General features: G+C 46.6%; 1 protein-coding gene across 2 annotated transcripts in view; it reads right to left on the minus strand.

The window, feature by feature from the left end:
* HIBCH (3-hydroxyisobutyryl-CoA hydrolase) overlaps positions 1 to 20503 on the minus strand; it is a 127040-nt gene extending 106537 nt beyond the window's left edge. The window contains exons 1-4 of one of the 2 annotated variants that reach the window (XM_088464542.1): positions 20374 to 20503; positions 17846 to 17888; positions 15666 to 15806; positions 10529 to 10613 (exon numbers count right to left, since the gene is read on the minus strand). In XM_088464542.1, coding sequence (XP_088320668.1) covers positions 10529 to 10613; positions 15666 to 15806; positions 17846 to 17888; positions 20374 to 20462 — 358 coding nt within the window. In that variant the 5' untranslated portion in view covers positions 20463 to 20503. The remainder of the gene's footprint in view (positions 1 to 10528; positions 10614 to 15665; positions 15807 to 17845; positions 17889 to 20373) is intronic. The other variant, XM_088464544.1, reaches the window with a different exon arrangement.
* Positions 20504 to 23625: the final 3122 nt, after the last annotated feature.

Here is a 23625-nt window from a genome sequence, read left to right on the forward strand (position 1 = left end):
GAGATTCAATCAGTACTGGCTAACATACTGTACCTACTGACCGGGAGTTTACGGCACTGTACAAGACTTCTACCAGCACCAAGACTGCCTCTTGGTAGGCAAACATATTTTATCCACTGTAATATATGCCGGCTATGCCGTCCCCACTGCAGCTGTGAGAGCCTCTGTACACTGGAATCGGCTGGATGTAGCACACGGGACATACCAGTTATTACATTCACCTATATATAATCACATACAGTACGTGTGCCACCTTCTGACATTGAAATCCGGGTCAGAACTGCCCGAGTTTCATTTGGGGACTGAACTACAGGAAATGTTTTATGTTCTTGTTACACAACAATGTGGATTCCTCCCGGGGATAATAAGACAGAGTAACCTCATCTGTCACAGTGATACATTGGATACGGAATACTAATTAGTTCTGGATATAAGCATTTCCTATGCTACGGTGAACACTACAGATGATATGTACATACATATGAACCACCCAGGAGCCTGACACTTTATCATGCTGCTTTATAGAACCGTTTTTTTAGGTCTACAGTGTAATGTTTATTAATTGTTGTCTATGTTTTTAGGTCTTTAGCAAAATGATTGATTGGACATAGGTGGTTGATTAAATTTCTACATCACAGGAGCAGAGAAGACATTAGTGCACCCCTCCTTCATATACACAGTGTGTGTGTGTAATATATACAGTCAGGTGCATAAATATTGGTACATTGACAGAATTCTCATATTTTGGCCTCTATTCACCACCACAATGGCTTTGAAATGAAACAAACAAGATGTGCTTTAACTGCAGACTTTCAGATTTAATTTGAGGGTAATTACATCCAAATCAGGTGAACGGTGTAGGAATTACAACAGTTTCTATATGTGCCTCACACTTTTTAAGGGGCCAAAAGTAATGGGACTATCAACTCAAAAGCTATTTCATGGACAGGTGTGGGCTATTCCCTCAATATTTCATTATCAATTAAGCTGGTAAAAGGTCTGGAGTTGATTCTAGGTGTGACATTTGCATTTGGAATCAGTTGCTGTCGACTCTCAATATGAGATCCAAAGAGCTGTCACTATCAGTGAAGCAAGCCGTCATTAGGCTGAAAACTCAAAACAAACCCATCAGAGAGATAGCAAAAATATTAGGTGTGGCCAAATCAACTGTTTGGAACATTCTTAAAAAGAAAGAACGCACCAGAGAGCTCAGCAACACCAAAAGACCCGGAAGACCACAGAAAACAACTGTGGTGGATGACAGAAGAATAATTTCCCTGGTGAAGAAAAACCCCTTCACAACAGTTGGCCAAATCACACTCTCCAGGAGGTAGGTGTCAGGGCTCAGCCGGGGATCGGCGCCCGCTTACCGCACCGCAGGCTTCCCCTTTCATCCTGGGTGGTCGGTCGGCCTGCGCAACGGCGGGGGAGAAGCTGAGGATTCTCCCCACTTGCTGTGGCTTCCTGGAGGGCTGGTGTCCGGCATCACAAATCCGGACATGGGCGCCGCCATGACAGTCGGCCCATGTGACTGGATCCTTCCTCCCGATAGACAGGTGCACAGCATCAGCTGGAAACGAGCCTAAGGGTTCCCCTGGGTATAAAACTGTCCCACAGGTTATGGGAAATTGCCTGAACATCGGTTGTCTCCTAGCGTGCCTTAGTGAGTTCCCGGTCCAGGTTCCTATTCATCTTGTACAGCAGCAGTGTTACCACCTTTACCTGTGTGCCTAAAACATCTCCGGTGAATACCCGTGCAGCAGTGTTACCACCTTTACCTGTGTGCCTAAACATCTCTGGTGAATACCCGTGCAGCAGTGTTACTACCTTTACCTGTGTGCCTTTACGTCTCTGGTGAATACCCGTGCAGCAGTGTTACCATCCCCACCTGTGTGCCTCACGTCTCCCGTGGACATCCGTGCTACAACATTTACCACCTCTACCCGTGTGCCTTCTATCTCTGGTGACGTCTCAAGTAACCGTGAGTCGCTTCCCACTTTGAAATCCTTATTGACGTTTTGATCCTCGTGTCAAGGTGTTTTGTATACAGTATTTTAAGGGACTGTGTTGTGCCTAACAGGCATATCCTCGCTGGGCCACGGGTGTAGTGTCTCTATCCCTGCAGGGCTTGGGTACCTGGTCAAAGGACCGCGACCTGCTCACGGGGTGCAGCTAAGCCCATATCCCAATTGGGGGGGGTCACTGGCGAACACCATCCTGTGGGTTAGACTCCGCACCTTTGCCCAGGTCTCGCCAACACTCAAGACCTGTGGATGAGGAGAACGTACATCCAGGCCCCTCGTCTCCGTTTCTTTCCCCAACTTAGGCCCACCACGTCCTCTTCTCCAGTTTCAGACGTGACAGTTTGTTCAGGCCCAATGGAGGCTGCAGGATCCCAAGGTACTGGGTCTCTGCAAGAGTTGACCTCTCGGATGGACAACCAGGAGGCGCAACAACAAGTGGCTCAGTATTTACAGGAGCTCTCGAGGCAACTGGTTTCGATCCAAACCACGTTGGCTTCTATTCTCCCGGTTCCCCCGCCTGCGGTTCCTGTACCTTCTCCATCAGGTCCTCCACCGGTGGTTCCTGCTCCCAAACCCCGACTACAGCTTGCCACTCCAGAAAGGTTTGATGGCGACCCCAGGCGGTGCCGCGGGTTCATCAACCAATGTGAAATCCAATTCGAATGTCTTCCCCAGAACTTTCCCACGTCTCGGGCCAAAGTAGCATATGTGATTTCATTATTAACAGGAGCAGCGTTAGACTGGGTCTCCCATCTATGGGAACGGGCCGACCCCATCGTATCTACCTACGAGGAATTTGTTTCCGCATTTAAGAGAATTTTTGACGAGACAGGCCGTTCTGCTTCTGCATCCTCTGACCTCCTCTGAGTGCGACAGGGCACACAGTCCGTGGGGCAGTATGTAGTCCAATTTCAGACCCTGGCATCTGAATTAAAATGGAACGAGGAAGCTCTTAAAGCGTCCTTCCTTCATGGGCTCTCTGAGAGGATGAAGGATGAGCTTGCCTCCAGAGATTTGCCAGAGTCCTTCGCTGACGTTATCTCTCTCTGTATCAAAATTGACCTTCGCCATCGGGAAAGATGGGCTAGTAGGGGGAAGAGGTGAACGTCTACCAGTCCGCTCTTCTGCTGTTAGTCCGCCTATACCCACCCTAGCTAGTGAAGACGAACCAATGCAGGTCAACAGAGCCAAACTCACCCCGGCAGAGCGCAATAGACGCTTCCAAAATAAATTGTGTATCTATTGCGCTGCACCTAACCACATTCTGAGGAATTGTCCTTTACTTGCGGGAAATGCGAAACCCTGACTGAAGTAGGGAGCATTCAGTTGGGGGTTATTCTCAAGCCATCCCAATTATCCGAAAGTCTTTTAGTAGTGTCGCTTTCCCATAAGTCCAGGACAAGAAAGGTTCACGCTTTAATTGATTCTGGTGCTGCTAGTAATTTTATTGCAGAGAGATTGATTCACACCTTGGGTGTTCCAGTCGTTTCCCTACCTAATAAATTGTTACTGTCTGGGTTAGATGGTAAAACTCTGGTGGGTGCCTACATCATGAAATGCTGGAATTTTTTGTGTTACCCGAATCCTCCTATGAGCTGGTATTAGGGCTGCCCTGGTTGAGAAAACACAATCCTGTGTTCAACTGGGATGCTATGCAAATCCTATCCTGGGGTTCACAGTGTTTCCAAGATTGTTTGACCAAGGTCGTTCCAGTATGTAACCAAGCGATGGTTGCCAACTCGGCTAAGAAGTCCCTTCGACCAGAGTCTTCTAAACATTCCCCCCAGCCGGGCTTGCCCGAGGCTTATCAAGACTTTGCTGACGTATTTTGTGAACAAGCCGCAGATAAACTTCCTCCGCATCGACCTTGGGATTGTGCCATCGATTTGCTTCCTGGGAAAAGTCCTCCACATGGCCGTGTTTACCCTTTGTCCGTGCCTGAGACCGCGGCCATGGAGGAATACATTAAGGAAAACCTTGCTAAAGGATTCATTCGACCTTCTTCTTCTCCTGCAGGGGCAGGTTTCTTTTTTGTAGGGAAAAAGGATGGTGGACTCCGCCCCTGTATAGATTATCGAGGGTTAAATCAAATCACCATAAAAAATCGGTACCCGCTACCTTTAATTTCAGAACTGTTTGACAAGGTTCAAGGGGCTCAGGTTTTCACGAAGCTGGATCTACGTGGTGCGTATAATCTGATTCGAATTAAAACCGGGGACAAGTGGAAGACCGCGTTCAATACCAGAGACGGACACTTTGAGTACCTCGTAATGCCCTTCGGTCTTTGTAATGCACCAGCTATTTTTCAAGATTACGTCAACGAGGTCTTCCGGGATATTCTTCATAAATTTGTTGTGATTTATCTCGATGATATTTTAATCTTTTCCAGAGATTTACAGAGTCATCGTCTTCATGTACGGGAGGTATTGTTCCGCCTTCGCACTCATCACCTCTTCGGGAAACTTTCCAAATGTATGTTTCACCAAACTGCAGTACCTTTTTTAGCCATATTATCTCCGGGGGGACTCTCCAGATGGATCCTGATAAACTAAAGGCAATCTCTGAATGGCCCCTGCCTCCTTCGTTAAAATGTACTCAGCGTTTTCTAGGATTCGCAAACTATTACAGGAGGTTTATGCCACACTTTTCTACACTGGTAGCACCCATTACCTCCCTCACCAGGAAAGGAGCCAATCCTTCTAAATGGTCTGTTCCAGCAGTACAAGCCTTTCAAAACCTAAAGGGTGCCTTTTCTCGAGCTCCCATTCTCTGTCAGCCTCAAATAGACAAACCATTCATTGTGGAGGTGGACGCATCCTCCGTTGGAGTAGGCGCGGTATTATCTCAGTCTGCTGAAGATGGGAAGATGCATCCTTGTGGATTTTTCTCCCGTAAATTTTCCCTTGCCGAGAGAAATTATATTATTGGCGACCAAGAACTTCTAGCCATGTGCCTAGCCTTAGAGGAATGGCGGTATCTTCTGGAAGGGGCCAAATTTCCTGTCACGATTATTACAGACCATAAGAATCTGATCTATCTACAAACTGCACACCGGTTAAATGCCAGGCAGGCACGATGGTCACTTTTTTTTTCTAGGTTTGATTTAAAACTCCAGTTTTGTCCTGGTGTGTTGAACAAGAAGGCCGATGCATTAAATCGCTCCTTCATGACTAACTTGGAGGAGGAGGAGTGTTCTCAAGTTCGTTCCATTTTTGACCCAATTGTATTTGCTCCTACTCAAGTAGTGTCCTTGCCACCTGGGAAAATTTTTGTACCTCCTAAGTTACGTAAAAAATTGTTGGTTTGGGCTCATGCATCCTTGTTCGCAGGTCACACTGGAATCACCAAGACCTACCAGTTCTTACTTCGATCGTACTGGTGGCCGACCATGAAGAAGGATGTCACGGAGTTTGTCCGCTCCTGTATCAAATGCGCCCAACATAAAACTCCGCGTAGACAGATGGTTGGTCCTCTTCGTCCCTTGTCTATCCCAACTGCTCCATGGACCCACATCTCAATGGATTTTATTTCTGAATTACCTCGGTGCAAGGGACATAACACGGTATGGGTGGTCGTGGACCGCTTTTCTAAAATGGCACATTTTATCCCGCTCGTTAGCCTTCCTTCTGCTCCTCAATTAGCAAAAATTTTTATTCGAGACATCTTCAGATTACACGGTCTCCCCAGGGAAATAGTCTCTGATCGAGGTGTTCAGTTTACAGCCAAATTCTGGGGAGCCCTGTGTAGTACCTGTGGAATCAAACTGAACTTTTCCTCAGCCTACCACCCACAGTCGAATGGTCAAACGGAAAGGGTCAATCAAGAGCTAGAGACCTTCATTAGGCTCTTTGTGTCATCTTCCCAGGATGATTGGGTGGACCTCCTGCCATGGGCAGAGTTTTCTCATAACTTTAAATTCCATTCTTCCTCTAAATCCACTCCTTTTTTTACGGTTTTTGGTAGACATCCACGAGTTCCAGATTTCCAGAAGCTTCCATCTATAGATGTTCCAGCTGTGAATCAAGAGATTCAATCCTTTTCAGTTCTATGGAATAAAATTCACTTATCTCTAAAGCAATCTTCTAGGAATTACAAGAAATTTGCGGACAGGAAACGTTTGGCGGTTCCCCTGTTGAGAGTCGGGGACAGGGCCTGGTTATCTTCCAAAAATATTCGCTTAAGAGTCCCGTCCATGAAACTCGCTCCGCGTTTTATCGGTCCATATCGTATCATTAAGATAATCAGTCCAGTAACTTATAAATTGGAACTTCCCCCTCAAATGAAGATTTCAAATACTTTTCACGTTTCTCTCTTACGGCCCCTGGTGCTCAATCGTTTTCAGAAGTGTTCCCCTAAATTGCCTCAAGTCAAGACATTACAAGGCACTGAATTTGAGGTGGAAAAGATCTTGGATTCCCAGCACAGATTCCACACCCTTCAATATCTCATCGATTGGAAGGGCTACGGCCCCGAGGAAAGGGCCTGGATCAGAGCCTCTGATGTACACGCTCCGCGACTAATCCAGAGTTTTCATAGGCGATTCCCAGATAAGCCTGTTGGGTGTTCAGTGCCCAAAGGAGGGGGTACTGTCAGGGCTCAGCCGGGGATCGGCGCCCGCTTACCGCACCGCAGGCTTCCCCTTTCATCCTGGGTGGTCGGTCGGCCTGCGCGACGGCGCTTGCTGTGGCTTCCTGGAGGGCTGGTGTCCGGCATCACAAATCCGGACATGGGCGCCGCCATGACAGTCGGCCCATGTGACTGGATCCTTCCTCCTGATAGGCTCGTTTCCAGCTGATGCTGTGCCCCTGTCTAAGGGTTCCCCTGGGTATAAAACTGTCCCACAGGTTATGGGAAATTGCCTGAACATCGGTTGTCTCCTAGCGTGCCTTAGTGAGTTCCCGGTCCAGGTTCCTATTCATCCGTACAGCAGCAGTGTTACCATCTTTACCTGTGTGCCTAAAACATCTCCGGTGAATACCCGTGCAGCAGTGTTACCATCTTTACCTGTGTGCCTAAACATCTCTGGTGAATACCTGTGCAGCAGTGTTACCATCTTTACCTGTGTGCCTATACGTCTCTGGTGAATACCCGTGCAGCAGAGTACCCACCATTACCTGTGTGCCTATACGTCTCTGGTGAATACCCGTGCAGCAGTGTTACCATCCCCACCTGTGTGACTCACGTCTCCCGTGGACATCCATGCTACAACATTTACCACCTCTACCCGTGTGCCTTCTATCTCTGGTGACGTCTCAAGTAACCGTGAGTCGCTTCCCACTTTGAAATCCTTATTGACGTTTTGATCCTCGTGTCAAGGTGTTTTCTATACAGTATTTTAAGGGACTGTGTTGTGCCTAACAGGCATATCCTCGCTGGGCCATGGGTGTAGTGTCTCTATCCCTGCAGGGCTTGGGTACCTGGTCAAAGGACCACGACCTGCTCACGGGGTGCAGCTAAGCCCATATCCCAATTGGGGGGGGGATCACTGGCGAACACCACCCTGTGGGTTAGACTCCGCACCTTTGCCCAGGTCTCGCCAACACTCAAGACCTGTGGATGAGGAGAACGTACATCCAGGCCCCTCGTCTCCGTTTCTTTCCCCAACTTAGGCCCACCACGTCCTCTTCTCCAGTTTCAGACGTGACAGTAGGTGTATATGTGCCAAAGCCAACAATCAAGAGAAGACTTCACAAGAGTGAATATAGAGGGTTCACCACAAGATGTAAACCATTGGTGAGCCACAAAAACAGGAAGACCAGATTAGAGTTTGCCAAACAACATCTAAAAAAGCCATTACAGTTCTGGAACAACATTCTATGGACAGATGAGACAAAGATCACCTTGTACCAGAGTGATGGGAAGAGAAGAGTATGAAGAAGGAAAGGAACTGCTCATGATCCAAAACATATCACCTCATCAGTGAAGCATGGTGGTGGTAGTGTCATGGCGTGGGCATGTATGGCTGCCAATGGAACTGGTTCCCTTGTATTTATTGATGATGTGACTGCTGACAAAAGCAGCAGAATGAATTCTGAAGTGTTTTGGGCAATATTATATGCTCATATTCAGTCAAATGCTTCAGAACTCATTGGACGGCGCTTCACAGTGCAGATGGACAATGACCCGAAGCATACTGCAAAAGCAACCAAAGAGTTTATTAAGGCTAAAAAGTGGAATGTTATGCAATGGCCAAGTCAATCCCCTGACCTGAATCCGATTGAGCATGCATTTCACTTGATGAAGACAAAATTGAAGGGAAAATGCCCCAAGAACAAGCAGGAACTGAAGACATTTGCAGTAGAGGCCTGGCAGAGCATCACCAGGGATGAAACCCAGCGGCTGGTGATGTCTATGCGTTCCAGACTTCAGGCTGTAATTGCCTGCAAAGGATTTGCAACAAAGTATTAAAAAGTGAAAGTTAGATTTAGGATTGTTTAGTTTGTCCCATTACTTTTGGCCCTTTAAAAAGTGGGAGGCACATATAGAAACCGTTGTAATTCCTACACCGTTCACCTGATTTGGATGTAATTACCCTAAAATTAAATCTGAAAGTCTGCAGTTAAAGCACATCTTGTTTCATTTCAAAGCCATTGTGGTGGTGAATAGAGGCCAAAATATGAAAATTCTGTCAATGTCCCAATATTTATGCACCTGACTGTAATACACACACATATACATATATATATATATATATATATATATATATATATATATATATATATATATAATGTGATAGAAGCACTGGAGAAGTTAGGGATGGCGTGTATTTGTGTCCCAGATTCCTGTGATATGTGTTTTAACCCCAGGGAAAGTCTGTTTTACAAACAGATCTGAGTGTTGGCTTTTGGGAAAAGCCAGAGAATGGGTCCTGGGGGTGTGGATGTGAGCGAGAAGGGAGGGCTCCATCCACAGGGCCGTTTCAGGTGTTAGGCCTTTCAGCCTGTGAGCAGGCTAATTAGGGATTACACCTGGAAGTGGCTCAATATAGCTGTGTAAGGCCCTGATTCAGAGTCGCTCGTAAGCGGCAGTACGCTCGTTCCGAGCGATGTTCGCCCATCTGCGCATGCGTACGGTTTTTAATTCGCATGCGCGAACCAGTCAGTGCGGCCGAAAATCGTTTGTTCGCTATATAGCGAATGCCTGCTATTTTGAGTGACAGAATGAGGCGTATGTGGGTGGTAACAGGGGAAGGTGCTTGAAAACGGGGAGTGGAGATCAGAACGCAGGCGTGCTTAAAGGTCAAAACGGGCATTTTATGGGTGTGGATAATTAATACAGCAGCGTCATCGACCACGTCACTTGGTTGTTTTATAGTCAGAACTGCTCGCAATATAGTGGTAGGAAAAACCAACCACAAGAATAGCGAGCAGTTCATACGCTGTTCGATGTACTCGATTAATCTAATAAATAGCGGACATGACGTATGATGCGAGCGGCCAGGGGGCGTATTTTTCAAATAAACGTCCACATGTTTTGTTCGCTCGTTCAGACATGGAGGCGGCAACAGACCGCAAGGAGCGAACGGTTCATTTGAATAGCCACCCCCTTTTTCTGAACGAGCGAGCGCTAATTGCGTCCGGCTCTGAATCAGGCCCTCAGAGTTTTGATGCAGTGTCTCATACCTGGGAGAGCAGGCCCGCAGGTTAGCTGCTCTGAGACACTGTTTGCTACAATCCAGAAGGTACTGTGGACGTGAGCTTACTTAGTGTTCGGTTAGGATTTATTTTATGTTTTGTTATTTGATTATTGGTGTTGCACAATAAAAACTGGTGCCGAACAGCTTGCAAACCCACGACTGGAGTGCTGTGTCCTGGCTGCTGTGTGTAAGGAGGTGTCCATCTACCCCAGGAGAGGGACCCCTACCCCGATCATATCACAATATATATATAATATATATATATATATATATAAATATACACATATACATACATACATACACACACAGATGTGTTTTTGCTCATCGTGCCTCAATACACCACACAGCGCAATATGCCTGGCGTGAGTGAGCCGCCAGGTCCTGTGCAACTCTGCTAGAATATAAATTGCAATGCGATGCGATGAGGCCGCCCCAGGAGACCGTGCTGATTGCTTAGATATAGGGCACATGGATATGTGTGTGCACCCGAGTCTGTACATGAACCATAACGGAATGGAAAAAAATGTGGCCGATACATCGTAGCACTTCATATACTGATGGAGAGACTCAGTCACAGACAGACAAATGTCGCATATCACATTAATCAGCGCAGTCTCCTGGTGCGTCCTAGTAACCTCACATTGCATTGCGAGTTAGACGCATTTTTTAGCAAAAAATAACAAAGAAAAAGCAAAAAAAGATGCCTGGCACTAGCGAAATCTCACGGGACCTCGCACGTCGAGAGGGGATGTTTGGCGCGACGGCAGCAAAGATGAGTGAGGACATATCTGTAGATGTCTGGAAAGTATACAAGATGCCTTTTATACAGGATCAGCTTTGGCGGATTTCTCATATACAGGACCCTTACCAACGATGTCGCCCCCAGCACAGAAGGCTTTGCCCCCAGAACCTTTTATGATCACTACAAACGTCTCCGAGTCTTCTTCCCATAGCTGTAACGGAAACAGGAAGAAAAATATATAACTGAGAAAATTAAGCGACAGCTCATTTGTAACATTTTAAAACCGACTTCGAGTAATTGCAGCTCAGATTGAGACTTTACATTTTTATCAAACAACACTCTGCAACTTTTTTGTGCAGAATACTATTAAATGTAGCCAGATGCACGGAGACATGCCCAGAGGCTTACAGCATGATGTATAAAAGGGAATGGGATTGAAATACCGGCGGCTGTTCAGCCCGACAGGAGGACATCCAGACATCCCAACACTGGCTGGTAAGTATCCTAACCCTCCACTCTCCCCCCCCCCCCCCCATAACCCTCCCTTGGTGGTGCCTAACCCTACAATGCAGAGGGTGGTGCCTAACCCTAACCCACCCTTCCCACGCCGTAACCCTAACCTCCCCACGGGGGGGGTGGGGGTGCCTAACCCTAACCTCCCCCCCAGTGGTGCCTAACCCTATTTCCCCTTTTCCTAGCCTAGCCTTAACCCTCCCCGGCAGGTGCCTAACCTAAGTCCACCCGCAGCTAACTCCTAAAACGCCCCGGACTTACCTCATTCGGGATGGCGTCTGTCAGGATTCAGACATCGGGATTAAGATAGGCGTCAGTATTTCGACACCTATCTTAAGTCCCATGTTGGGCTGAAACTGGCGGTATTTAGACTGGCGGTCTAATAACTACATCCCGTATAAAAGGAAGCACAGAATAAAAAGGGAAATAAACAAACATACTATAAGAATGCATTTTGTAGCGTTGTTATTAGACAGTCTAAGTACTTTATAACACTGAAAATCCTCCTGCCCAGCTCTTACAGCTATTCCCTGGCAGAGCAAACTGGCAAGCTAAGTGGATAGCATCGCTGTGCCGTCATATTAATTATATTAATAGTCCTCGTGCTTGGTAAACAAGTGATCTGCTGACCTCTTGCAGCTAAGGTCCAGTACACGGCTTGACCACCATTGAGCGAGTGTCATGTTGTTCCAATAGACACCCACCTATCACACTAATTATAAAAGGTGCTGATACAATTTAATGTCATATGGCCATTCCTACTGTATCTGCCGGTCACGGAACCATCTGCTCAATCAGGGACATGACCACGTCTGCAGGTTCTGACAGACCACCAAGAGGTAAGATAGTGTCCTAGTTATCAGGACCCCCTTCAAATGGGTGCACTACATCAGTGGTTCTCATCCTCAACCTTCAAGCGTTTCCAACAGGCCATTTTTTCAGGATTTCTGTCTGTGGCAGCAGGTGGGATAATTAATGAGCCAGTAAAATAGATTCACTCACCTGTGTATGATTAAAGAAATCCACAAAAGAATTGGGTAGGTGTATGTACAAACGCTCGGACCCATGACTGCACCACAGGCTTCTGCTGGGTTGGGTACGGGAAATCGGCGCTCGGGATCCCGGCGGTGAGAATCCCGACAGGGTTAGGTTACCGACACTTGTCGGCAAGTATCCTTTCGTGTGACTTTTCCCCCTAAATTACGTCTGAATCGCAAAGCGATGCCAACAGGAGGCACAAGCAGCTTATGCCGATTACAGAGATATGCGGCTGGTGTTACCTCTGACAATCTATTGTGACAGAGGAATGAAACATGCTCAGGGGTCGTGGTTCAGTAATGGGACACACACAATAGGGAGCATGGTCAGGTCACATTGGGGGTAGGGCCACCACCCTGCTGCGGGGGGGGGGGATGTGGCACCTCTTCAGAGTAAGTTCTAGCTCCCAATATTCCAACAGTTGGGACAAAGGTGCCGTTGGATAGATCAAAGGCTCCGCAGCTGTTGGGAGATGAGCATTAATGGTATAGCTCTGACACACAGCACAAAAATATTTACACTGCAATCACCTAAATAACATTATCAGTATTTTGCACCATTATTGATTTTTCTTTTTTTTTTTTTAAATCTACCAGACCTGCGCAATTGCATGTGCAGACTTCAAACTCAAGAAACTTGTATCTCTCTTTTGGTCGTAAACAGCAGACACTGCGCAATACGGAAACACACGTGGCACAGTGTCAGGCTCATCATGGTGGTATAAATAGCAGACAGTGGGCCTGATTCTGACCCGCTTGCGAGCTCTGAGCGCTCGCAAGTGGGTCGATGGTGCCCTAGTGCGCATGCGCACAACGGAGGGAGCTCCGTCGTGCGCATGCGCGAGACCCAAATAACGACGGGGTAGCCGTCGTTATGGGTCTCACACCAAAGGGGGCGTGCTGTCGATGGTGAGTGACAGCACGCCCCCTTTGGTGGGCGTGCCTGCCAGACGGAGGCGTTCCCATGGGAACGCCTACCGTCTGGGTCCGGCCCCACTGACATCACTAGTGATGTCAGTGGGAGTGATTTTGGCTCTGATAGAGCCAAAATCACTCCATGGCTTGCGGTCACCGAGACCCTACCGCAGGGTCTCGTCGCAAGCCCGATGGTCGCGATGGTCTTAACCATCGCGACCATCATCATGGACACTCGCATAAGCTGTGGGTGGTAACCCACAGCTATGCGAGCGTCCAAGAGGCCGCTCCAAGTTTAGGTAGGAGGGCCCTGATTCAGAGCGAGCGCTCTGGTCAGAGCGTCCGGCTCTGAATCAGGCCCAGTGTATGATACGGAAACACACGTGGCACAGTGTCAGGCTCATCATGGTGGTATAAATATACAGTGGGCCTGATTCAGAGCCGGACGCTCTGACAAGAGCGCTCGCTCTGGCTCAGGGCCGTCCTACCTAATATTGGAGCGGCCTCCTGGTCGCTCGCATAGCTGTGGGTGACCACCCACAGCTTATGCGAGCGGCCATAAAGATGGTCGCGATGGTCAAGACCATCGCGACCATCGGGCTCGCGACGAGACCCTTGCGGTAGGGTCTCGTTGGCCGCAAGCCCTGGAGTGATTTTGGCTCTATCAGAGCAAAAAACACTCCCACTGACATCACTAGTGATGTCAGTGGGGCCGGACCCAGACGGTAGGCGTTCCCATGGGAACGTCTCCGTCTGGGCAGCCATGCCCACCAAAGGGGGCGTGCTGTCACTCACCATCAACAGCACGCCCACTGTGGTGCGAGACCCATAACGACGGCTTGGCCATCGTTATTCGGGTCTCGCGCATGTGCACGACGGAGCAGCCTCCGTCGTGCGCATGCGCACTTGGACACCATCGACCCACTTGCGAGCGCTCAGCGCTCGCGAGCGGGTCTGAATTAGGCCCAGTGTACGATACAGAAACACACGTGGTACAGTGTCAGGCTCACCAAGGTGGTATAAACAGCAGACACTGCACAATACAGAAACACGTGGCATAGTGGCAGGCTCACCAAGGTGGTATAAACAGCAGGATCATCAAATGGAGAATGCAAAAGACAGTCACTCAAGGTCAATGAAAAGCCAATGGAGATGTGCATCCAAGGACAAAAAACTGTCCTGCTACCACTGACATATAAAGGAGGGCACAGGCTTGTTGTTCCGGAGCATCCAATCAGCTTTCATGGTTGCCAGGTTTTTCTGTTTGTCCAGAAGAAATGATTCTGTATATGAAGAACTTTACGGAACTTATCAGAACATAAAATAGAGATGTGTCCCTGTGCATCTAGCCTCAATACGCCACGCAGCACAATATGAGTGAGCCGCCAGGTCCCGTGTTTTTGCTGAAAATGCGTCCAAGTTGCAATGCGGTGCGATTAGGACACAACAGGAGACTGTGCGGATTAATTTGATATGTGACTCTTGTATACCTGTGCGCGACTGAGACTGTGCGGAACTTGGCGTGGAAGAAATCTACGTCCGCTGCATCATTGCTCTTCGTACGCTGATTCAGGGACTCAGTCACACACAGATATACAAGTGTCACATTTTACACACATTCATCCGCACAGTCTGATATTTTCGGCAAAAAAGACGCCCGGCGGTAGCAGAGTCTCACAGGCCCAGGCGCGCTAAAAGGCGCTGTTTGGCATGACTGCAGCAAAGATGAGGGAGGACACAACTGTGCTTCCATTTAAACCTCTATACGATTCCCCAAGATCTGCTGTCAGTAATGCTGGGTACACACTGACAGATACAGTATATTGGCTGATCAATTTATCAGCCAATATATCTGCTGCCCGCAGACCAGTGTGTACCCGCGATATGTCTATGAACGTCATCGTTCACCGACATATCGCATTGGCTGTGCGGCACAGCCAAGGGACAGATATGTCTGCAGACGACCCGTACACACACACACTGGCAGCCGCGGGGAGGGGGGGCGGGACACGCCCCCTGACCGCCAGGACCCGCAGCCAGACACAGATGATGGCCGTTAAGTGTATATGAACGACCATCATCTGCAGGTATATCTGTATAGTGTGTACCCACCTTTAGTCCACTGAAGAGCACTTATAGCCGATTATTATTATTACCAGTTATTTATATAGCGCACACATATTCCGCAGCGCTTAACAGAGAATATTTGGCCATTCACATCAGTCCCTGCCCCAGTGGAGCTTACACTCTATATTCCCTACCACATGTGCACACACATACACACTATGGGTAATTTTGTTAGGAGCCAATTAACCTACCAGTATATTTTTGGAGTGTGGGAGGAAAGCGGAGTACCCGGGGGAAACCCACGCAAGCACAAGGAGAATATACAAACTCCACACAGTTAGGGCCGTAGTGGGTATCGAACCAACGACCTCAGTGCTGTGAGGCAGTAATGCTACCATTACACCATCTGTGCTGCCCATGGTCTGAAATGTCTGATAAGAGAGAACAATAGCTTGCACTAAAAAGAAAATATAAATTGCCAAACAATGTATTCTGTCACAGTAAAGAATTTTTATTTATATAACATATACACAACTGAAAACCGCCAAGAAGGAAATGTGCCCTCTAGCAGGACACACGGGAGGCACCCAGCTGGTACTGAGGGAATTCCAGACCTGGGACATGAACCCTGCTGCTAAATTAACTGGTACCGCCAGTTGGCATGGGTGACCCTCGTATCAGTATACAACAGTTTCGGCAGCCTCATCGCAGATCAAATGAACGCGACTTACTTTAAGCTGACGATAAATAAGCTGAATCATGTTCATGGTTAAGGCATTGAGAGCCTTAGGCCTGTTCAGGGTGATGACTCCAGCGCAGCCGGACTTGGTCAGCAGGACCTCTGCATCTGAAGCTGTGTGACTGGACATGTTCTGCAGGGGAAACAAAAATTCATTATGCCGTAACTTAGATTTCCAAACTGTGATAACGACATAAAAGTTCCTAGTGTCTCACAGATCACTTAGATTCTGGGAGATCGCTGCTTTTCCAGCTACTTATTTGCTCCACCAATCAATCATACGACTGTCACCTTATGTTTTCCTATTAAATATGTTCAACTTACAAAGGACCATTATTTGCTAAGTCAGGAGTTCTTGTAAATATTACAAATAAAGGTGCACAAGCTCCAGATGCAATATAATATTATATTGCACTACACAGAAGCTGCAATCCTGGCTATGGGCGAAAAATTCATCCCGCCTACCACTCCCTTACAGAAGCCGCATGGCTGTGCCATATAGGGGCGCAGAGTAATAGTGATCACTCTAGGATTTATTCGGGCAGGGTGCTGACCGCTGAGGAGGGCACATTTTAATATTTTGGATGCAATACGTCGCTAAAGCGGTTATAAACTATAAACAATTATCGTAATTAATAATTAAGGTCTTAAATTATATGTAATATCATGCCCCCAATTCCTATTATGCCGCACAGAAGTGCCCCAATCCACACTATGTGACCCAGTAGTACACCCAATTCATAATACACAACACAGAAGTGCCCCCAATTCATAATATGCCACCCAGTAGTACCCCTAATTTATATGATGCCACACAGTAGTGCCCACAACTCATATTACGTGGCGTTCCCGCTAGGCTGTTTCAGCGGGGCGCTGCACCCTGCCGTTTCTGAAGGGCAGAAATCACCCTGCCCTCCAGCGCGGCACCTACCAGAATCAGCCTGCGGGTCATGGCCCCTACTGTGGGTCGCAGTTCCCCGCAGGTGGGTAAAACGGTGGTGCAGTGGACACCGCCGGTGAATGGATGCCGGACGCATGCCGTAAGTGCCGGGCATACTCCCAAGAGTGACAAAAAGAGGACGCTTCATAAAGACACGCCCCCTTTTCGGGCACGTGCCTTTGGCTCATGCAGAAATGTCCTCTCTCTAGGTCCGGCACCCTGCCTGCCGCCAGACCTAAAGTGAACACTACTACACCATGCAATAGTACCACCAGTTCATATTATGCCATGCAGTAGTAGCCCCAAGTCATATTCTGCCACAGAGTAGTGCCCCAATTCATATTCTGCCATGCAGTAGTGCCCCCAATTTATATTATACCACACAGAAGTACTCCCAATTCATTTTATGCCACACAGGAGTGCCCTTAGTTTATATTATGCCACACAATTGTGCATCCAGTTCATATGCCAAATAAAATGGATAAAAGATTTTTTTTTTACTGCTTCAGCCTCAAAAACATAAGCCGCAAAGTCAACACCTAATTGAGCAGCTCGCTAACAACCACCCAACCCATTTACTCACCACCCAATCTCTTCTTGACCCTCTGCAATCATCCTCCCAATCTCTAAATCTCAACCCCCTCCTCCCCAGGCTGCTCTCAGTATAGTGACAAATGACAGCAATACATTAAGGGGAGCAGCTATCCAGTGGGAAAGCATTTCAGGGCAAATACTGAGCCTTTATTAAGACCATGATATACATCCATAGATTCAAATCTTCCATTTCAAAATGCTTACAAATAAACCAATGTCAAGATAACAAAATAAAAATATGGCCAGAGAACTTTTCTACACAGGTCTACACGAAGAACACATGGCCATCCCTTGCGCTTAGCACAAACACAATTTAATCCTCAGTTTGCAAAGAACATAAAGAGGACCAGCCAGGGTCCTGCACCGTTTTTCTGTATAGTGTCAAACAGGTATTGGTGTTATCAAGTCCGCCATCCTCATGCCCAGGGAAGTATGTAGCTTGGACAGGGCAGCAGCAATAGTTTACTGAAAATCAGAGCAAAACCATTACAGGCTTTGCAGGACCTGGCGGATCAATGGGAAAAGAAACAGATACAGTAGAAGTAAAACTAAGGATTTCATGTTATCATAGGAAACTTCACCTAATACAATATTTTAAGTTTTTGGTTGAGTTTATAACAACACAACGATGTACTCACCAAATGCCGCAGAACAATTTGCAGTCTGTTAATGGAATTCAACCTAAAACAATAATAGACACATTTTATTACTAACCATAAAGAGACATAATGCATAAAACGCCTTAATAACAACATATGTGTACATGACATTCAGCATTTCTGAATATCTAAGCATCACAGACAATCTTCAAAACTGGCCAAAAATTGCTGTAATTTATAGGTCTATATATTATTTCCTTTCTGCAATAGGAAGTTCTTTTTTATATAAAACAGTCACAATATCATTATGTGGCAAAACTAGCAGCCAGGTTACATAAATTCACTGCAAACAAAACCATAGGTGATGCAACATAAACAAACAATAAAGGGCCTCATTCTGTGAGTCAGGCGCAGTAGCGATATCAGACGCAATGGGGCTGTTTTTCACCTGTGTACGCGTCCTTCTCACCGGACGTGCGTCCTGATTTTTCGCGTCTATAGTCACAGTTCAGATCTGGACGAACGGTAGTAGAAATGAGGGGCGTTGCTGGAAGGTAAAAGGGGGGTGACTAAAAAGATGTCTTATTGGAGTGTAGGGGCGTTCTGCTGAAAGCGGTTGCATACAAAGCCTGTGAATCGCTCAGGCAATACGGAGATAGAGACACTACATCTGCCATAGGACTGGTAAATGTTTAGATGGTGCACTAAGTGGCATTTCAGTGTCTACGGACGCCGACGGTGGACACCTCGTTCATTGCATATTTGGACACACGGATGTACACCAGGGAAGGACTCTGTAGTGGCATTAGCATGAAGACGCAGACGCTACTGCGACAAAAGACTCAGAATCAGCCCCAATGACTAATAATAATAGAATAAAATCTCCCTTGTAATTCAGTTCCAATAATAATGTGAAATGTCTCAGATACATTTATCCTGAGTATTTGGAATATACAACGGCAATAATGGATGAGTAAGTTTAGAGAGTAACCTGCAAAATAATAATCATAACATAAAAATAGCATAGCCCAGCAGAGGGCAGCAGCCATTCAAATATAGCAATATTTTATGGATAAACGTATATAAACCCTACAATTTCTAAATAAAACTGTTAAGCACAGACTTATCCGGCCTTTCAGTCCCAGTGATTAAATAACAAAAAAATAAATTGCTTAGAAAACAATGTTGTACTTTTTGCTACTTTGCGCAATTCATCAAAGGAGTCTACTGTGGTGTATACGCAGCAGGGAATATCTGAAAACAACCAAGCTAGTGATGGTGGCACCCATTGTCCCAATGCCATCGAATTGAAAAATGATTGCCACCGTTCATTAAACACTGATGGTTGCGAACCATCGGTTACCGATGACCATCCATAATTTAGTGTTACTAAACACAGACACCTATCAGATCCCTATGGCCAGAACCTGATACCCGGTTTTACTTAACAAATCTGGAATAACAACCATATCAAAACATAAAAAATCTTCCCATAGAGTAAGAAAACCAGTATATTATAGTACACGGAGGAAGCCTAATCTAGCACATCTCTATATTTAGTATAGATCAGAAGTTCCCAAACGCGGTACTCAAGGCTCCCCAACAGTTCAAGTTTTCGAGATATCCATGGTTGAGCACAGGTGGTTATATCAAATTGACTGAGGTACTAACTAAGTCACCTTTGCTCAACCATGGATATCTCTAATACCTGAACTGTTGGGGAGCCTTGAGGGCCGTGTTTGGGAACCTCTAGTATAGATAACAGCTTGGATAAAATCACAGATTTATCCACCTTGTCATTTGGCCTGTCAGTTTCCCAAAGTTCTTACAGGTAGCAATGGGGACTTCACAGGAACGATATTTATATAGAAGCGAAGCTCCTCTCATCTTTTGTTCAAAACATAAACGCCATCTCTGCCCGGTGTTATGCCTGCTGGCGCAGGAGAGCGGCAGGGAAGAAACACTTCTCTTCCCGCTTTCTCCCAGAGTGCAGTCCTTTTGCAGGTTCCTTGGGACCAGTTCTGCGCAGTGGCTGATCCAAGACATCTTGCGCAAGCTGTTCTGCGCATACGCAAATAGGAGAATGTGCATTGGATGTTTAATTACATATTTTGCATTGGTGAAAGGCATAACTGAGAGGAGCTATCGCCTCGCCAGGACAGTCCAATAACACATGGTCTGTCCTGCATACATATCATTACAAAAGGGGAACGCTTGAACTGCCGATACTTTTATATACTTTATCACCATTTTTACTAAATACACCCCTTAATCTAGGGGTGGGCAATAAGTGCCCCCCCCCCAGCTGTTGTAGAACTACACATCTCAGCATGCCCTTCCACAGTTTTGCAATTTGGCCATGCAAAAACTGTTGCAAGGCATGCTGGGATTTGTAGTTCAACCACAGCTGCAGGGCCACTTATTAATCTATTATTATATACAGCTGTCTGCAGTAATGAGTGACTCCTTAAAAATAACAAAGTGGGGGTATACGGTATATTACACTGCACACAGGCTGAACAGTGTACACATTGCATGGAGGGGTAAAGGAGCAGCATATAGCCTACCTGAGCCGTGACCTCAGCATTGCTGTACCCATTGGCAACGATGGGCAGCGTAGTACCCCAAATACAGCTCTGTAGCCAGCAGCTGACATTGACAGTAGGAGATTGCCAGGAAGTGAGCAGACGCCGTCTAATGACGATTCGGCTTCACTGCCCTATTTTTTTTTCCCCTAGAAACTTTATTGACACTTCACACGTTGCTGTAATGAACAGTAGTACAGTTCAGTGAATAGGGAACAGGGTTCTGCCTGAGTGTATTGCAGTCTCCTAATATTCAGAATGTAACAATGAAACATTACTTTATGGAAAACTATAATAATGAACATCTCTCTCTCTCTCTCTCTCTCTCTATAAAATTATTATTATTAGAAAGCTGGGCAGTGATCAATTTTACCATATGGAACTTTTTTAACTTAACTATAGTAATTAAAGGGGCAGGTGCTGGGCTGAGGTGTGTTTTTTAAATTTTTAGAAGAGGCAGCTGGTGCAAAGTGTTTAAGGTACATGACAAGCACACAAATAACCACAGTGTTAGGCCACTGCTATAGTTCAAGCAATGGCAACATGCTTTAACATGGCACATAGCCATCGCAAGGCAAACATCGATGATTATTTGGTGCCCATGCGCAGTCGAAACTGTAAATTTGCGCAACCACACTAGGTGCTGCGCTGTGTGGACACCGCTTCCCAGTGCCCACAGCTGAATGGACATCATTACACGGTATACGTTTAGGAAGCTGGCGGCCGCAATACCGACCGCTGGCTTCCCGACTCCACAATCCCGGCTAGGGTAAAATGACAGGCGTTTAAAATGTAGACGCCTGTCATTACCCCTACGCCGGGAGACCGGCACCCCGATCGAAGGGATGCCGGGCGCCGCGAGCGGACAGCCGCGCGGGGGGGTAGGTTAGGCACTTAGAGGGGGAATCAGGGTTAGGCACTTGGGGGGGAGTTTAGGGTTAGGCACCCCTAAGGGAGGGTTTGGGATAGGGGGTAGAATTAGGTTAGTTAGTACTTACCTAGGGACGATCAGGATTTCCAGCGGTGTCGGGCTGCCGCTGCTGGGATCTGTTCCTCTGTCGGCCTGACACTGCCGGGATTGCATACCGATTGCCATTACACATCGGACAGCCGACAAAACTTAATCAACCCTGGCATCGTTTGGAAAAATAAACATTTCCATGGAGCTGGGAACATCGATGGGTGCCAAGTTGCCAACCATTGGCTACTGATGATGTCTAGCTATACCTCATTATTGTGATACAAGGATCATTGTTGACAGATACTGTACATTGATATTTTTGTTCACATAAGAGTGTTGTACTGAAATACATTCTACCAAGCTACAAGCCTGCCAACGTGGAAAGCTTTCATGGTGTGATCTGTGCGAATTTCCTGCGGCAGAATTAACGCCAGCATTTTCCTAATAAAACAGTGCCAAGCATAGCAAGCCGGGCATTACTGCTAAATATGCAGGAGGGCATGGCGTAAAACAAAATGGATGCTCACAACAACGGTGTGTGTGGTATGGCAAAATAGCTTACTTATAGAACTACGAAGCAGCCCCAATATTTCCCTCATGTCTCTGTGACTATATTTTGCAAGAGGCTTCTTGAAAAGTCACTTAAAGTTAAGGAAGGGAAGATGAAGTCACACAAAGGGGGAGATGTATCGAGAGATAAAGTCCAACAGTCTTTAAAATTGCAGTTAGAAGCTGATTGGTTGCTATGGGCAACTACTCTTTATCACTCCGAGACTTGATACATCTCCTCTCTTATAACATCAGTCCATGGGGGTTCAACCTTTTCCTGTCTCTACCCAGCTGACCAAGGATTGACCCATACATGAGGGCTACATCATTTATTTATCTAGAAGTTGTTACTAGTAGTGCTAGTTAGTATGAGCAGCCATGAAATTATCATTACTTCACGTTAGTTTGTGTGCCAGTATTGTGCTACTTAGTAGTGTAGAACATATATACATAGCGGAGAAGGGTGCATGGACATTGCATTTGGTAGGAACTAATCTGCTGCTGACCACGAATATTCACCAGACCAGTACCCAGCTAGGGATGGCCATTGACTATCGATGGGTGAAAACCATCAATGCTTATCCAGCGATGGTAGTTTTTCCACCGATGGCGAAGCTTTGGGTGGTTTATCGCCATCGATGGTATCTGTGGGGCTACTGGTTTTGTTTTCCCCTTACAGTGGTGCACTGTGTGTAAAGCTGGGTACATACATACTATATGATTTGTGTACCCAGCAACGTAAAAAAGCAATGAAATGATCTGTTGTGCCTGAGTACGGAGTACTGGGTGACATGGCATGGCTATGCCATGTCCTATTGTATATTCCTATGATGCGTCCTACCACAAATCACCAGGCTGCGTGGTTACGCCATCTCTGTATTCCTGGGCTTAGCTTAGGTGATTTGTACCCGTTGCCCCCTCCTCTCTTTCAGTGCCCCTGATTGCCACCAGTTTTTTTCTAGACTGGGCAATCTGGAAATGATAGTGTTAATGTATCTCTCCAGGAGACATCTCACTGCTCAGCTAGCGGAAACACGGGTATCTGTATATATGTTATTTCATGTGGCGAGAGGCCAGGGGCCAGCTGCCTGGAACTGACGAGCTAAACATAGATTTGTTCCATTCTTTGTAGAATTTTTGGAGATTCACAATTTTATACAGTTTGGTTTAACACAGAGAATTGGGGCGAATGTGGCAACATGAAAAGAGATTACGCTTCCGACGTTACCGTATTAGAAAGCAGTTGATCAACGCGACGCCAAATAGTTTTATGCCACTTGTTTACAGCATTAAAAGATCAGTATAGAAGTGGGCGATATAGATCATGGCAGTAATCATCCCCTATATCACACAGATAAAGGGGGAGAGATAAAGGGCCTGATTCAGACCCGGTCGCAATCTGCATACGCTCGCTAGATGCGTATGCAAATTTGTCAAAGTGACGCCACGGGAAGCGAACGCTCGCCAAGGCATAAGCACGCCCACCATGTCTTAGCGAGCGGCCACTTTGTCTGAGCGCACACCCAATCGCACAGGCAGAGCTGCCCCCAGCACACGTCATCTCCAGGAAGTGTATGAAAACATTGGTACATCGAGCACCATCGGATTCTAACGCAGTGCTTGTGGTTGCCTTACCCTACCGCAAGCTTTGCGAGGAAATCAGTTTAAAAAAAAGGCAAGTGACGTGTACTATGATGCTGCCTGTTAATTATGCACACCTCTTA

The sequence above is a fragment of the Taudactylus pleione genome, unplaced genomic scaffold (genome assembly GCF_031769625.1).
Source record: "Taudactylus pleione unplaced genomic scaffold, aTauple2 ptg001683l, whole genome shotgun sequence".
Taxonomy (NCBI): domain Eukaryota; kingdom Metazoa; phylum Chordata; class Amphibia; order Anura; family Myobatrachidae; genus Taudactylus; species Taudactylus pleione.